We start from the raw sequence: 17,014 nt of genomic DNA on the forward strand, positions 1-17,014 counted from the left end.
AGCTGTGGAGCCTGGGTATATTTTGAAGATAGACTTTGTACCAACTTATGGGTCAGCAGCTAGGACTTTAATGTGTCACCCTTGGACTAGGGTGTGATCGATCACTTTATTGAAATAAAGACAATGCAAGGGCCCCTCTCTTGCCTTAAAGTATCTTCTGTTCTGCTTACTCTGCTCGGGGGTGTGAGCCCAGCAGGCTGTTGGACATGCATCTGTCTGGACATGTGACTCGGGGTCAGAGCTACAGGCCCAATTTACCCCAAAGCAGGTGCTGCCCTCTGTCCTCCCAAAGAAGCAGTTGCCAAATCTCGGTCTGGGGAAGAAGCCGGACCCCCACATTGGGCCTTGGTGCCAGTGTTCTCCGGTGCAGCGTTATATACTCTGATTTCGGGAGTTACTGGGCACTTGGCTGGCCTGTTGACAAAGCTGGCATTTTGTTCCCCAGTTGCCTGGTACTGGGGATCTTTTTAAATTATTTGGGACCTGAATGGAAAAGGGGTGAGTGATTGGCATCTTCAGTAGTCTTCACCACAGTGGTTCTCAACCTTGGCTACACATTAGAATCACTTGGGAATCTTTTTAAAATCCTGATTTCTGGGCCTCATCCTCCAGAAATTCTGTTTCTTTGTTACTAATGTTGTGGCCCCACCCCATAACAAAGAAATAGAATTTCTGGAGGATGAGGCCCAGAAATCAGGATTTAAAAAAGATTCCCAGGTGATTCTAATGTGCAGCCAAGGTTGAGAACCACTGCTTCACCACATGAACAAGCTTTTAGACGTCAGTATTTTAATGTATGCTAACTTTGAAGTTTTCATCTCTCCTTTTCTGAGAGTCACATAGTCCCACTATACTAACCACCAAGGAATATAAAGAGTACAAAACATGGTCTTGCTCTGGCCCTTTTGACTCAGTGGATAGAGTGTTGGCCTGCAGACTGAAAGTTCCCAGGTTCGATTCTGGCCAGGGCACATGCCTGGGTTGTGGGCTTGATCCCCAGGAGGGGGTGTGCAGGAGGCAGCTGATCAATGATTCTCATCATTGATGTTTCTATTTCTCTCTCCCTCTCCCTTCCTCTCTGAAATCAATAAGAAAACAACAAAACCAAACAAAAAAACAACACCCAACAACATGGCCTTTGCCCTCTAGGAACCAAGAGTTTATTGGAGTTCCTCCACTGTCTTCATACCTTCCTGTTTTGGCTCCTGAAAAATAGGCTAATGTGTCTGTCAGAACTATAGCACTGTCTGAGCATTGTGAGGTCTGATGCTGTGTGTTTTCCAGGGCTGGGCATTGAGGATCCTTCCTGCTATTGTTACACCATTGAAGTAGCGCACACATATCTTGTCATAGGTGGACTATTTCTCCTGGCTTTTGTGTTTTAAACACTGTTAATACTTAGCATTCTAACTATAGGAGATTCAAATTCCAATTCAAAAGACATGCATTGACTTTGACAGTTTAAATGTTAGAATGATCACAAATGGTGTTAAAATGGAATCATTCATTTTACAGACTCTGTTGCTTACAGAGAAAATAGGGTTGAGTGGATTATATGGATACTTCACTCATTTGAACCCTGCAGGAGATGTGACCCATCTAAATTAGTGATAAAGCCTGAATTACGGATGTTTTTAAATGCAGTTTTAAAAATTGCGTTTCAGACATATTTATGGGAACTTGAAATATAGGTCTTCTGGGGGCCACTTAATTTATTAAAGAGACAATTTTATATAAAATGGAGACTTCTAGAATGCTTGAAAGTTAATTTTCTTAAGTGCTTAACTTTTCCTTTCATAGCTTGGTATCAACATTCATTTGCTTCATAAATTGTCGTTTCAAAGAGCGTATTAAATAAACCTCAATGTAGCTTTTATTCCAATTATCATACATTCTACTTTAATGGAGTCTGAATTAATTATATTTTACTACAATTCAAAAACGCTTTTATAGGCCAATTTTGATGATCTGTGGAGAAAGTTTGTTACATATTCATCTGGTGAACAACTTTTTGGATTGCCTGTGACTGACTATGAGGTTTTGCACAAAGTCAGGTAAGTTTAGAAATTTTATAAATGTTAAAAGCAAATAATTAAATACTGTCCATTAGAAGAATCATGTCATCATTAAATCCGTTATTATGTAGAGAAGGGCGGCTACCCATGGAACACTCCTAAATGCTCCCCTTGTTCTTGGCTGTTCCCGACCCATTGTATACATAGTCTCCATATACAAAAGGAATGTTCTAGAATAGGAGAAAATACATGGCAAAAAATCTGGGTCTTCATGGCCAAGTTTAGCTTATGCTTTATTGTTTTCTTTTCACTATTTTTTATAGTGTCAGTGATTGTGCGGAAGCACTGCAATTTTGGGTAACTTTTGTTTATTTAAAGGAGTAGCCATTCTCAGCTCTCAATCTTCTTAAGGAATTTGTGCTAAGTGCTCTTCCTAATTGGGCAGACATAGAATTCATGGAGATTGAAGGCCAAGGAACTGAAGTGATTATAAACAGTGGATCTAGGATTTAAACAAGTATGTTTTAATAGAATTTTAAATATAATTTCCTTAAGGGCAAAATGAGCTGATTAGGGCCTTGTCTTGGTATTAACTTACTAGGATCTGGGCTTTAGGAAAGAACTTTATGTTGCCTTCTTTCAAAGTCACAGCATGAAAGTGTCATGGCAAAACAGACCTGAGATTGTCTGAAGGTAAATTAATGCTTCAGCCATTTAGGGTAGATGGTTTGTATTCTTTTCCGAAAGTACTCATTCACCAAGCTTAACTCAGTGACCAAGTGTGTTAGAATTGCATATGTCTGCTGGCCCTTGACCCTGACTTACTCTATCAGAATCTCTGGGGCTGGGTCCTAGGAAATCTGTATTTTTTAAAAGGTCCTACTTTTTATTTTTTCCATACTCCGACTGAGACTCAGTGTTTTATTTTTTTAAATGTTTTTTTTTTATTTATTAATTTTTTTGAGAGAGAGCAAGAGGGAGGTAGGGAGGGAGAGAGAGAGAGAGAGAGAGAGAGAGAGAGAAACATCGATTTGTTATTCCACCTTGGCGTATGAGGATGACATTGGAACCAACTGAGCTACTTGGCCAGGGCTCAGTGCTTTATTTTAACCCTTAGTATTCTAGGAAAAATTACCATTCTTATTCACCATTTGGACCAATGGACCCTTTTTTGTTTTTTTAAAAGATTTTTAAGTAATTTATGCATAATTTACAGAAGTAAGAATAAAGGGATGGTGAAAAGCAATTTTATTAGAAAATTTAACAAGAACTTAAGCAGTGAAAACTCACTTTCCCCCCATAATGTCCTGGTTTTAAGATCTATACACATGGAATGGAGACCGAGTTCTGCCTGCAGCCAGCTGCTCACCAGCCGTCAGGCATGGCCCTGGAGCATCCCGTCCCGTAAACACTGATTCCAGGTGGCAGATCCATCTCCCGGGCTTCTAGCTCTTCATCGCCTCGGGTTTTTCTGAGCCTTGCACTTTTAAAACTCAAGTCTGTTGAAAACTCAGATCATCATCCTTCTTGCAATATACATTCAAAAATCATTACTTTGAGGTTTGAATGATCAAGTCAGGGAATTTTTTAAATTTCTGTATCATCTATTTTCTTTGTATACAAATCTGCCTTCGACATTTGTATCAAATAAAACTGACATAAACATCATAAATAATGAAAAAACATTGTCACACCTTTTTGGCAGGATGATATCGTCTACATTTTTGTTGCAAAATATTGCATGTGAAGCCCTTGCCTCTTCGGAAATATATCGTTCACTCCTAAATCATTGAGATTAATAAAACTCATCTAGATTATCATCATCTGAAGACTCAGTCTGAGATTTCACTTACACAGTCTCTTTCATGGTCTGTCTCTTTTCTGTTTAATGTTGTGGAAGTATCTTCCTTTGTCAATATTTTTCTCTTTGCTGTTTTAGGTAGAAAATGAAAAAATTAAGTTCTTAACTCTTTTAAATGAAAAGTAAAGAAACAAAAATAAAAAGATTACAAAAATGGTATCTCCAGAGTTCTTTTTTTTTGGTACTTTCTTGCAAAATGATGCAATACTTTATTTAGTAAGAAATAAAGTAAGAAACCTGAAGGCTGATGCAATAGTGATTTTTTTTCTGCTATTGCATCATCCTTAGAGGAGATTTCATTATTCTCCTCTTTCCTTACTATTTCAGTCATTTTAGCACAATTGGGAATAATCAGTGGTTAATAATTAAAATAATTCCTAAGATGATGAATTAGCAAAATGAAACAAGGAGTGGAAAAAACAAGGAGACTAGGATTCCAGAATGTGTCTTAGATTTAGAAAAGGGTCCAGTGTACCCATATGATAATTGGAAAATAAAATGAATTTTACTCCGTTAAGAACATAAGCAAATTTTAGCGTTAGCCTCTGCATTGTCTATAATAAATAATAACAGTTGTGAATATTAATTTTTACAAATAGGGCTAATGAAGCAATGAACTAAAAAACGAAAACTGGGTCCATTGGACCCTTATTGTACACTAATGGTTGAGGAATACCTGGCAAAATCCAAAACGCTGTTGAGGGGTCAATTTTTGGTGTTTTATACAAGAAAGACTTTTCTTTTACATGGACCTGGAATCCCTCCTTTTATTCTTGCTTTGGATAGAACTCCATTTGGGCACATGAGGGAAAGCTTTTGGTAGGAAAGTAATGGTTAATGTCAGACTTAAAGGCAGACATTCTCATAAAAATCCAGCTTGCATATGAAAGAAAAAATCAAATAAAACCTTAGCCTTGGCTGTGATCTTGTTATCAAGTTTGGGTCACATTGTTTGCAATGATTGGTATGGTAATAATGATCAAACCATTTGTCAATGTCAGGTCATAGTATGATTTTGAATACGTCAGAGCAGTAAACTTGACCTAATGCATGGAGCTTTAATAAAGTCTTTGTTTGAAAAATGACAGGGTTGTATGCCTGTTGGTATCTATAAGATTTTATACACACAATGTATGATTTATTTGATTGGATTAATTCTGCTTATATTATAATGGAACTTATTTTTTAAATATACATTATATAATGACTTAATTATTTGGTTTCAGAAAGGAACTCAATTTGCTGCAGAAGTTATATGGACTGTATGACACCGTAATGGGCAATATTAGTGGTTATTACGAAATACTTTGGGGAGATGTTGACATTGAAAAAATTAATGCAGAACTGCAGGAATTTCAAAACAGGTGGGTTTCAGTTGAATTAAACTTACATTTTTATAGTGCTTATATTCTTAGGATCCTGTAGGTATATCACAAATGAGTTTGTCCTCTGTTATATTGCTGTAAATACATAACACCTTCTTCAAAGAAATGTGTAGATGAAATATTTTTTCTTTTTTTCTAAAAGGTGTCGTAAACTTCCAAAAGGACTTAAAGATTGGCAGGCTTTTTTGGATCTGAAAAAAAGAATTGATGATTTCAGTGAGTCGTGTCCTCTACTAGAAATGATGACCAATAAGGCAATGAAGCTGAGACACTGGGATCGAATCGCTGAGTTAACTGGAACCCCATTTGATGTGGAATCTGATTCCTTTTGTCTTAGAAATATTATGGAAGCACCACTCCTTAAAAATAAGGATGACATCGAGGTACATGAAATTATAAGATGGTTCTTTAAAGGATATCTCATTTTTCTTTTATGAAAATTTTACAAGCAGACATTTTATTCAAGGGAATACTAATTACCCCATATAATGCACCCTCAAAATTTGGGATGGTCTTGAACATCTCTTTATTTTGCAAAATAATGCTGTAACTCGGGGAGATAATATGATTATTTGAAATATGTTAGTTTTGGAGTTCTGCAGTCTGTCCTCCCTTATGCCTTAACTACAATTCCATTTAAAAATATGTTTGTTTCTGTATTGTCTACCTGGTGAATTCCTCAGAACATCTTCCAGATTCCTAATTCTAACTTTCCCCTATGTCTATTAACTATTTAAAATATTATATTTTCCTTTTCTAAGATTTTTAATTGATTCCTTTTTTTGTTGTTGTTTTATGCTTAGTGTTTGCATGGTATTTTTTTTAATTGAGATATAATTTGACATTTAATATTATATTAGATTTAGGTTTACAACATAATGACTCATGTATATATTGCAAAATGGTCATCACACATTTATTTTCTTGTGATAAGAACTTTTAAGATCTACTTCTTAGCAACTTTCAAATATATAATAGAGTATTATTAACTACTAGAGGCTTGGTGCACAGATTCGTGCACGGCGGGGGGGGGGGCGGCCCTCAGCTTGGCCTGCACCCCCTCACAATTCGGGACCCCTCGGGGGATGTAGCAGTGCACCAAGTGGCAGGCAGGCAGGAGGAGCCCAAGCCGGTGCCGGGCCGCTTGCACTCATCCCGGCCTGATGCGCCAGTAGCACTGCCGCAGTCAGGAAAGGCTCCTGCCACCGCAGCTGCACTCTCCAGCCATGAGCCTGGCTTCTGGCTGAGCGGCACACCCCTGTGGGAGCACACTGACCACCAGGGAGCAGCTCCTGCACTGAGCGTCTGCCCCCTGGTGGTCAGTGCATGTCATAGTGACTGGTCAACCAGTTGTTCCAATCGTCTGGTCGTTCAATTGTAACAGTTGCTTAGGCTTTTATATATATACTAGATGCCCGTTGCAGGAAGATTCCTGCAAGAATAAGGCTTCCTGAGAACGGAGCGAAGCAGAGAAGGGAGCAAAGCCCGCTGCCTCGCTCCCTCCCTTCCCCGCTTAACCCTCGGCTCCCTCCCTTCTCTGCCACCTGGGCTCTCTCCCTTCTCCGTCACTTTGCTCCCTCGCCAGGTCATGGATCCGGGGCCCGGGGCCCACAGGCAGCCTCGCGCTCTGCCGGCCCTGCCTCACAGGGTCACAGATCCGGGTCCCGGGTCCTGCGGGCAGCCTCGCGCGCTTCCTTCCCCTCCCCCCCGCAGTATGCAAATTAGCCGCCATCTTTGTTGGCGGTTAATTTGCATATCACACTGATTAGCCAATGGGAGGCGTAGCGAAGGTATGGTCAATTACCATGTTTGTCTATTATTAGATAGGATAGAGAGAGTCAGTCAACATGCTGTACATTATACCCCCAGGACTTATTTATTTTGTAACTGGAAGTTTGTACCTTTGATCACACCTTCATCCATTTCACTCTCCCCTGTCACCCTCACCAATTTGTTCCTTGATGTGTCTGACTTGTTCCACTTAGCATAATGCCCTCAAGGTCCATCTATGTTGTCACAAATGGCAGGATTTCTCTCCTTTTTCTGGATGAATAATGTCCATACATTTTTGATCCATTCATTCACTGATGAACACTTAGGTTGTTTCCATGCCTTGGCTATTGTAAACAATGCTGCAGTGAACGTGGGAATGCAGATATATTTTTTAGTTAGAGTCTTCATTTCCTTCAGATAAATACCCAGAAGTGGAATTACTGGATCAATGGTAGTTCTATTTTTAATTTTTTGAAGAATCTCCATACTGTTTCCATTGTAGCTGCACAAATTTACCAGTATATTTCCACAAACAGAGCACAAGGATTCCCTTTTCTCCACATCCTCAACAGTAGTTGTAACTTCTTGTATTTGTGATGATGGCCATTCTAACAGGTATGTGGTGATATCTCATTGTGGTTTTGATTTGCGTTTCCCTGATTACTAGTGATGTTGAGCACCTTCACATGTGTATGTGTTCTTGGAGTGTCTATTCAGATCCTCCGCCCATCTTCCTAATCAAATTGTTTGTTGTTGCTGTTTTATTTTACTATTGAGGTATGTGAGTTCTTTATATATTTTGGATATTCAGCCCTTAAATCAGATTTATGATTTATAAATATTTTCTCCCATTCAGTAAGTTGATTTTTCATTTTGTTGATGGTTTTCTTTGCTGTGAAGAAACTTTTTAGTTTGATGTAGTTCCACTGCTTTATTATTGCTTTTGTTGTCTTGGCTTCTGAAGTCAGATCCAAAAAAATCACTGCCAAGACCACTGTCAAGGATCTTACCACCTATATTGTCTTCTAGGAATTGTATGGTTTCAGGTCTTCAGGTGAAGTCTTTAATCCATTTTGAGTTAATTTTTGTGTAGGATGTAAAATGGTGGTCCACTTTCATTTTTTTTGCATGTGGCTGTTCAGTATTCCTAACATCATTTATTAAAGTGACTGCCCTTTCCCTATTGTATATTCCTGGATCCTTTGTCATAAATTAATAGACCATATACACATGGTTTTATTTCTTGGCTCTATAGTCTGTCCTATTGATCTCTGTTTCTGTTTTTATGCCTATACCATACTGTTTTGATTTCTATAGCTCTGTAATATAGTTTGCAATCATGAAACATGATGCCTCTGGGTTTATTTTTCCTCCTCAATATTGCCTTGTCTATATAGGGCCTTATGTAGTTTTGTATACATTTTTGGATTGTTTATTCTATTTCTGTAAAAAAAATGACATTGGAATTTTGATAGGGATTGCATTGAAATCTGTAGGTAGTGTGGGCATTTTAACTACATTAATTCTTCTAATCCATGAGCATGGATAGTCTATTTACTTATTTCTTCTTCAATTTCTTCTTTCAACATCTTATAATTTTAATTGTAGATGTCTTTTTATCTCTATTAATTTATTGTTTTTGATGCAATTGTAAATAGAATTGTTTTCTTAATTTGTTTTTTTGATAGTTTGTTTTCTTAATTTCTTTTTTAATAGTGTATAGAAATGCAACTAATTTTGTGTATTAACTTTGTATTGTGAAACTTGACTGAATTCTTGGATTAGTTCTAACAGTTTTTTTTGTGTGTGGAATCTTTAGGGTTTTCTATATATAAGAGCATGTCACCTGCAAACAGAGACAATTTAACTTCTTCCCTTCCAATTTGGATGCCTTTATTTCTTTTTAAAAAAATATATCTTATTGATTTTTTTACAGAGAGGAAGGGAGAGGGATAGAGAGTTAGAAACATCAATGAGAGAGAAACATTGATCAGCTGCCTCCTGCACACCCCCTACTGGGGATATGCCCACAACCAAGGTACATGCCCTTGACTGGAATTGAACCTGGTACCCTTCAGTCCGCAGGCTGACGCTCCATCCACTGAGCCAAACCGGTTAGGGCAATGCCTTTATTTCTTACTTGGGTAACTGCTTCAGCTAAGACTCCCAGTACTATGTTGAAAAAAAGTGTTATCTTTGTCTTGTTCCTGATCTTAGAGAAAAGCTTTCAGCTTTTCACCATTGCGAATGACATTAGTTGTGGGTTTGTCATATATGTGGCCTTTATTATGTTGAGGTACTTTCCTTCTATACCCTCTTTATTGAGTGGTATTATCATGAGTAGGTGTTGAAATTTTTCAAATGCTTTTTCTGTATCTATTGAGATGATCATGTGATGTTTCTAATTTATTGATTGAGTTGTGGATAGTGAAACATTCTTGTATCCTTGGAATGAATCCCACTTGGCCATGGTGTATGATCCTTTTCATGTGTTGTTGATTTTGGTTTGCTAATATTTTGTTGAGGATTTTGCATCCACTAGTACATTTATCAGGGATATTGGCCTGTAATTTTATGTGGTGTTCTATCAGGGTAATGCTGGGTCATAAAATCAGTTTGGAAGTGTTCCCTCCTCTTCTATTTTTTGGAAGACTTTGAGATGATTGGTATCAATTCTTCTTCAAATATTTGGTAGAATTCACCAGTGAAGCCCTCCGGTCCTGGACTTTTGTTTGTTAGGAGGTTTTTGATAACTGATCCAAACTCTTTCCTCATAAGTAAGTCTTTATAGGTGATTCTCTAGGAACTTATTCATTTGTTCTAGACTGTGCAATTCATGTTTGTGCAGTTGTTCATAGTGGCCCCCTTATAACCCTTCATAATTCATTCGTATCAGTTGTAACGTCTCCTCTTTCATTTCTGATTTTATGTACTTGAGTTACCCTCTCTTTATTTCTTGGTGAGTCTGGCTAAAGGTTTGTCTATCTTTTCAAATGCTAGCTCTTAGCATCCTTTATCTTTTCTATTGTCTTTTTAGTATCTATTTCATTTATTTCCACTCTGATCTTTGTTATTTTCTTCTTCTAACTTTGGGCTTTGATTGTTCTTCTTTTTCTACTTCCTTGAAGTTTAAAGTTACGTTGTTAATTTGAGATCTCCCTTGTTTCTTAATGCAAGCAATTGTCGTTATGAACTTCCCTCTTAGAACTGGTTTTGCTGCATCCCACAACTTTTGGTATGTTGTATTTCCATTTTCATTTGACTCAAGGTATATTTTGATTTTTTTTTATTTCTCCTTTGATCCATTGGTTGTTCAGTAGCATATTGTTTAATCTCCACATATTTGTGATTCTTCCCATTTTTTCTTGCCATTAATTTCTAGTTTCATATATTATAGTTAGAAAAGATGCCTGACATGATTTCAGTCTTCTTAAACTTATTAGAACTTGTTTTTTTGTGATTTGTCCTGAAGAATGTTTCATGTGCACTTGAGAAGAATGTGTACTCTGTTGCATTTATTTATTTACTAGAGGCCCGGTGCACAAAAATTTGTGCACTCGGGGGGGAGAGGGGGGGTCCCTCAGCCTGGCCTGTGCCCTCTTGCAGTCTGGGACCCCTCAGGAGATAACGACCTGCTGGCTTAGGCCTGCTCCTGGGTGGCAGAGGGCAGGCCCAATCCCTAGGTGCAGCCCCTGGTCGGGCTCAGAGCAGGGCTGATTTCTTGTTTCTATATTTGATGCCTACAATTTATTTTCCATGTAGCAGAGGGAAGTCTTTTTTTAAATGTACATCATATCATGCCACACTTCTTCATAGGGAAGTGAAGACTTTACAGTGGCCTATAAGGCCCTACTTGTTTTAAACCCTTGTTACTTCTTTGATTTCATTTCCCTGTTACACATCCAATCTTCACTCCTACTCACAGATCTCCTTGCTGGATGTCAATCAAACATGCCAAACATGCCTCTCTATTGTGACTCTTTTCACTTGCTATATTTTATTAGCTTGTCATAAAGATTTAAATAATCTAGCAACTTTTTGAGCACAATGCCTGACACATAGTAGGAACATAATAATTACTTGTTATGACATTTTATAACAGAAACTGCTATTATTTTTAAATGCCTTAGTCCTATTAGGTAAATGAGTACAATGATGACAACATCAATGACAAAACTAATAAGAATATGTTCTTCTGGATTTAAGTGAGGAAATATGATGGATTAGCATGAAACAGTGGTCCATAACCTATAGAGCATTATACAAATCCTAGTAATTATTTAAAGCTTTAATATATTCATTAAAATTACTTTTTTCATATTACTAAAAATGTATGATTATGTGTTTTGGTGACTGAATGTGTCACAGTTACAGATTTTATGACATATTTATGTTAACATGTCACCACACTCTTCCCTTCTCTCCTTCCATTCCAATCCCATTATCTAATTGTTGAGCATGTTATCTGATCCCGTGTTTTTTTTCCTCTTTCCTCTAGCAATTATTCTGTTGATATTTTGGAAGTCTCTATCATCATTGTTCACTTTACTATTTCTCAGGTCCACTTTACTATTTCTCAGATTCTATTTTCTTCTAATATAATTTTGAGGTTTCTCAACCAGTGTTGGATGTCAGGATTTGGAGTTTGTTGCCATGGAAACTGTTTCAGCTACTTGCCCACAGGAGGGAGCCCTCTACCTGTTAAAAGGTAGGCTGGCAGCAGCAATATTTTTGTTTAGGAAGAAGACAGTGGAGAAGGGGTCAGTTAATAATAGAGACACACTTGGTTTATTTTCACATAGGGGGCATCTCCTACTGGTGACAGTGTGGCGTCTGGCACATTCTCTAGACCAGTGGTTCCCAAACTTATTTGGCCTACCGCCCCTTTCCAGAAAAAATATTACTCAGCGCCCCCTGGAAATTAATTTTTTTTAAATTTTAATAGCAATTAAACAGAAAGATATATGTATTAATGTTTCTACCTTTTTCGTAAAATATAGTAAAGAAAGGTGTAAATTAGAAACATTGAAGTTTGAAATTATGAAACTATTTATTGAACTCAGAATAGAAAGGTAATACAAAAAAAGTTAAAACAAATGCACCTGTGGCCATCACCGCCCCCCTGGATCGCTGCAGCGCCCACCAGGGGGCGGTAGCGCCCACTTTGGGAATCACTGGTGTACAGTATTATATTAGTTACATTAGTGTCAGGTGTACAATATAGTGACTCAACATTTTTATACCTTAGAGTATGAGCACCCCACTAATTCTAGTAATCATCCACCATACACATTTGTCACAATATTTTTGACTATACTCCCCTTCACCTTTTTCACCCATCTCCCCAACCCCTCACCTTTAGCAACAATTCCTTTGGTCTCTGTTTCTATGAGTCTATTTTTGTTTTGTTTGATCATTATTTTTGTGTTGTTTTTTTTATTTGTTTGTTTGTTTTTAGACTCCACATACTAGTGAAACCATATGGTATTTGCTTTCCTCTGTCTGACTTATTTCACTTAGCAGCATACCCTCTAGGTCCATCATGGTGTTTTTCAGCTAAATACCCAGAAAAACAGGAAAATCCATCAGATAAAAATAGAATTGACTTTTAAGCAAATGAGATGTTCATATTAGGGCCTGACCAGGCAGGAAGGTAGCAGTGTTTAAATGTTACTTTAAAGAGTTCACAAGACTCTCACATATATTCTCTTTTTTCTCCGAGCAAGTTGCTGAGATAGAGCAGCTGTGATGATCTCAATTTTGGCCCCAAAACTCCAGTTAAAATATAATCAAGAAAAATGATGATTTAAGTTTCATCATTTTACGTGTGTGGTAAAGTAAAACAATTAGCAGTCGGAGTCTCAGAAGGTTCTAGTTTGAACTTGTAACGCAAGGATCTTGCGCCTCAGATTTCTTGGCCATACAATGACTAAGTGACTTCCAGGTCCAGGCTAAAAAGTTCGGCGGTTTTGCAGGGCACTTAGTCTGTGATGGGGATGCTGAGACACATTCTTGGGTTTCTCTCCGAAGGACATCTGCATCTCTGCCATCAAGGAGAAGGATATCGAAGCCAAGCTGGCACAGGTTACTGACAACTGGACCAACCAGAACCTGAGCTTCGCAGCGTTTAAGGGAAAGGGAGAGCTTCTACTCAAAGGAAGTGAGTCAGCAGAAATCATCACCTTGATGGAGGACAGCTTAATGGTCTTAGGTTCCTTACTAAGCAACAGGTAATTTTATACTTTGGGGTTACTTTTTATAATTTTATTTTGGTAATTAGGGGTATAAAAAGCCCGGTTTCGCAGTTGCAGCATAGCATGATATTCTGACCTAGAGTGCTGACTCTTATCTGTCTCTCCATGAACTACCTTTCCTCCTTAATAATCATGGCCTCCATCTCCCTTTCATGATACCCATCTTCCCTTCCTATTTTTTCTGATGGTCCCCATAATTATTCTCCCTCAAATTAGCAGTTTATCTCTCTCTCTCTTTTTTAAATTGATTTCAAAGAGGAAGGGAGAGGGAGAGAGAGATAGAAACATAAATGATGAGAGAGAATCACTGATCAGCTGCCTCCTGCACTCCCCACACTGGGAATATCCAGCCTGCAACCCAGGCATGTGCCTTGACTGGGAATTGAACTGTGACCTTCTGGTTCATAGGCTGATGCTCAACCACTGAGCCACACCAGCTGGCTGAGCAGCAGCTTATATCTTGAACATCTTGATTCCCCACTGACAAGACTTCTTCCCTTTATGTTCTTTCTCTTTCATTTTTTTGATTTGTCATCATTGCCCTCCTTGGCTAAACCTGCTCAAATATTCATCCAATGGTCCAGGAAAAGCATGCTGGCCACACATGAGAGGAATATACCATTAGGGGCTTGGCGCTTACCACTTTGCACTTTTTTTATGGTGGAGCGTGGCTATATCTGTGCTGGGTCCTCTGTGGGACTGGTGCCTGAGCTGGTGCGCTTGGAATGCAGATGGCATGCAGATGTGCGACTAGGGGTCTTTAGGACAGTTTCAACTCCTTATGTGCTATGATTCCTGGTCCAGCAAGGTTTTCCTGCTCTTTGTCCTCCTGTGGCCTTTAAGGATCGTATTGCCCCACAGGCCTAACAGTTTCCGAAGGAATATTTCTCCTATAATTTACTTTGTTAGGCCATACTGCTGTCTCAGTCATCATTGAAATGTAATGTTTTCCCACTCTTTTTAGATATAATGCTCCATTTAAAAAAAATATACAGAACTGGGTGTATAAATTGTCCACTTCCTCAGACATAATTGAAGAGTGGCTGGTAGTCCAGAACCTTTGGGTTTATCTTGAAGCTGTCTTCGTAGGTGGAGATATTGCCAAACAGCTGCCTCAGGTAAATGTGGATTTTGTAACTCTGCTAGAATAATTTGGTGTGTGTTGTCTACGTGTCTCTGTAAAAGTCATGGCTTGGTTATTCACCAGGGGCTGGCAAACTATAGCTCATTTGCCTGTTTTTGTAAATAAAGTTTTATTGGAACACAGACATGTCCATTTGTTTATGTTCTGTTTACAGGCTTTAGCATTACAAAAGCAGGGTTGAGTATTTATAACAGAGACTATATGGCCTGCAAAGCCTGTAATATTTGCAATCTGGCCCTTTACAAAACAATTTTTTAAAAGTGACCTTTGATTTACATGAGTAGAAAGAAGAAATTCACATATTTTCCAACAGTGAGAACTCTCCAGGTTGTTTGAGGATGTGAGGTGCCTTCAAGTGTGGTACTGTTAAATTATAGCAGCTCATCTCTCCCAAGAATTAATATCCTATCCCACTGAGAATAAAATTAAAATTAATCTGTATTCTGTAAGTGCAATGAACTATCAGTAAGTTGGCTCATGGTAGTTCAGAAATATACCAGGGGGCAAGGAAATTTCGCCTTAGAAGCATGTAACAAAATTGTTAAAACAGCTTGATTGGAACCTTTTAAATAAATGCCAATAACTCACTAATAGTGCTATTCTGTGAAGGTAATTTCCCTTTTTCTGAATTTCCGCATCTGTAAGCAGGATCTATACAGATTAAAAATCAAGGATAGCCCTAACTGGTTTGGCTCAATGGATAGAGCGTTGGCCTGCGGACTGAAGGGTCTCAGGTTCGATTCCAGTCAAGGGCATGTACCTTGGTTGTGGGCACATCCCCAGTAGGGGGTGTGCAGGAGGCAGCTGATCGATGTTTCTTTCTCATCTATGTTTCTAACTCTCTATCCCTCTCCCTCTCTGTAAAAAAATCAATAAAATATATTTTTTAAAAAATCAAGGATAAAAGAGTTTTGAAAATGATAGATTTCATTCATTACATAATACATTTTAAAAACACAAATCTTTTTTAATCAGAAAGTTGCATCCTAAAAAATGCACTTAAAAGTTTTAAAATAGGCAAGATTATGCCAATTTCTAGAGGTATTTTCACAATTGAATGCAAAGTTTACTGCCATCCATCATAAATAGAAAAATTTAATTTGCAAAAAATGTAAATGAAGCTTTGTTTTGGGTTTTTACTGTTTTCTTCTTTCTGTTTCCTGGGGTATTATTGAGCTGTAATTATTCCAAGGATCCTGAGATCAAATTATTTTCACACTTTTTCAGTTTTCTTATCAAACCAAAACACCAGGAGCGCTGAAAGACTAGATTTGAGCTTGAAGTTGATAGCTTTGCAAAACAATCACGTGGTACTTTGAAAAACGTATTAAAAAGAAGGAAACAAGTGATCAACTCTGTTGTGATGAAGCAGTATTTCAATAAGCAGTTTTATGACTTTGGGGTTTTTGTTGTTCAGAATCAATTCAAATGAAAAGGAATTGCCCCTTTAAATTATGTAGCCTGAGACTAATAGAGGCTGATTTGAAGAACTATAGAAAATTCCAAAGTGAATACTTGCTTTATTCAAGTTTCTAAATGCTGATTTTGACTGGCTGTGGATTTGTTTTTAGGAAGCAAAACGTTTCCAGAATATTGACAAGTCATGGATCAAGATAATGCAGCGCGCTCATGAGAACCCCAATGTGATCAGCTGCTGTGTGGGCGATGAAACCATGGGGCAGCTGTTGCCTCACTTACACGAACAGCTGGAAGTGTGTCAGAAGTCACTTACAGGGTAAGTTTAATTTTTAAATGACCTATTGTTTTAACCGTGCTGGTGTTTTATCCCAAACAAGTTATATATAGGGTGTCCCCCCCAAAATGTATACACACACTTTGAATAATTATAAAGGCAGTGTTTACTAAAATACATTTCCTTTTCAAAATTGAGCTATCTGCTGTTGCAGTGTATATACATTTTTGGGGGACACCCTGTATTTCTGGTTTGGTAGTGATGGTGGGAGGGGTAAATAGTAATTTAACATTTCACATAAATTTAATTTTTCTGCAAAAAAAGACACCTTCAACTTGGGGGTGGGTGAGTGAAGGCATAGTATTGGTTTTGCAGGGCTGCGGTAACAAATCACCATGACAGAAACCCATTTTCTCACAGTTTTGGATGAATCAGGTGTCAGCAATTTTGAAGGCCTTAAGGGAGAGTCTGTCTTTGTTTTCCCAGCTTCTGGTGACTCCAGGAGTTTCCTGGCTTGTGGCTACATAATTCCAATCTCTCTGTCTCTGAATTCACTTTGTTTTTCATCCTGTATTTCTCTTATGAGTGTTACAGAAAAACCGGACAAGAACCAAACAGCGCTCTGAGAGCTTGGAGTTACACTTTATTCACCGCGGTGGGCTTAGGGAAATGAATCCAAATTGTAAGCAAACCTATAAGCAGAACTTCCCTTTTTATAGAAGAGCCAGCCCTTTGTGTGCTTGCTAGTGGCGGCCTTGAAAACTACACAGTTCTATCCAATTAAAAAATGCACCTGGCATGGCATTGGGTATATCTAGTCTCTGGCCTACAAGGTCAGACAGCTAAGTTTATCTCCCCCATTATTCAAGCAGGCTAGAAAGCAAAGTTA

At 38.1% G+C, this 17,014-nt stretch overlaps 1 protein-coding gene across 1 annotated transcript in view; it reads left to right on the top strand.

Annotated features, from left to right (window-relative positions):
• The window catches only part of DNAH8 (dynein, axonemal, heavy chain 8), a 272,357-nt gene that overhangs the window by 93,135 nt on the left and 162,208 nt on the right, over positions 1-17,014 (top strand). Inside the window, exons 32-37 of the mRNA XM_005873788.2 lie at positions 1,954-2,054; positions 5,103-5,240; positions 5,404-5,644; positions 13,065-13,264; positions 14,253-14,406; positions 16,004-16,167. Of these exons, the coding sequence (XP_005873850.1) occupies positions 1,954-2,054; positions 5,103-5,240; positions 5,404-5,644; positions 13,065-13,264; positions 14,253-14,406; positions 16,004-16,167 (998 nt within the window). The remainder of the gene's footprint in view (positions 1-1,953; positions 2,055-5,102; positions 5,241-5,403; positions 5,645-13,064; positions 13,265-14,252; positions 14,407-16,003; positions 16,168-17,014) is intronic.

The sequence above is a fragment of the Myotis brandtii genome, unplaced genomic scaffold (assembly GCF_000412655.1).
Source record: "Myotis brandtii unplaced genomic scaffold, ASM41265v1 scaffold420, whole genome shotgun sequence".
NCBI classification, from domain to species: Eukaryota; Metazoa; Chordata; class Mammalia; order Chiroptera; family Vespertilionidae; genus Myotis; species Myotis brandtii.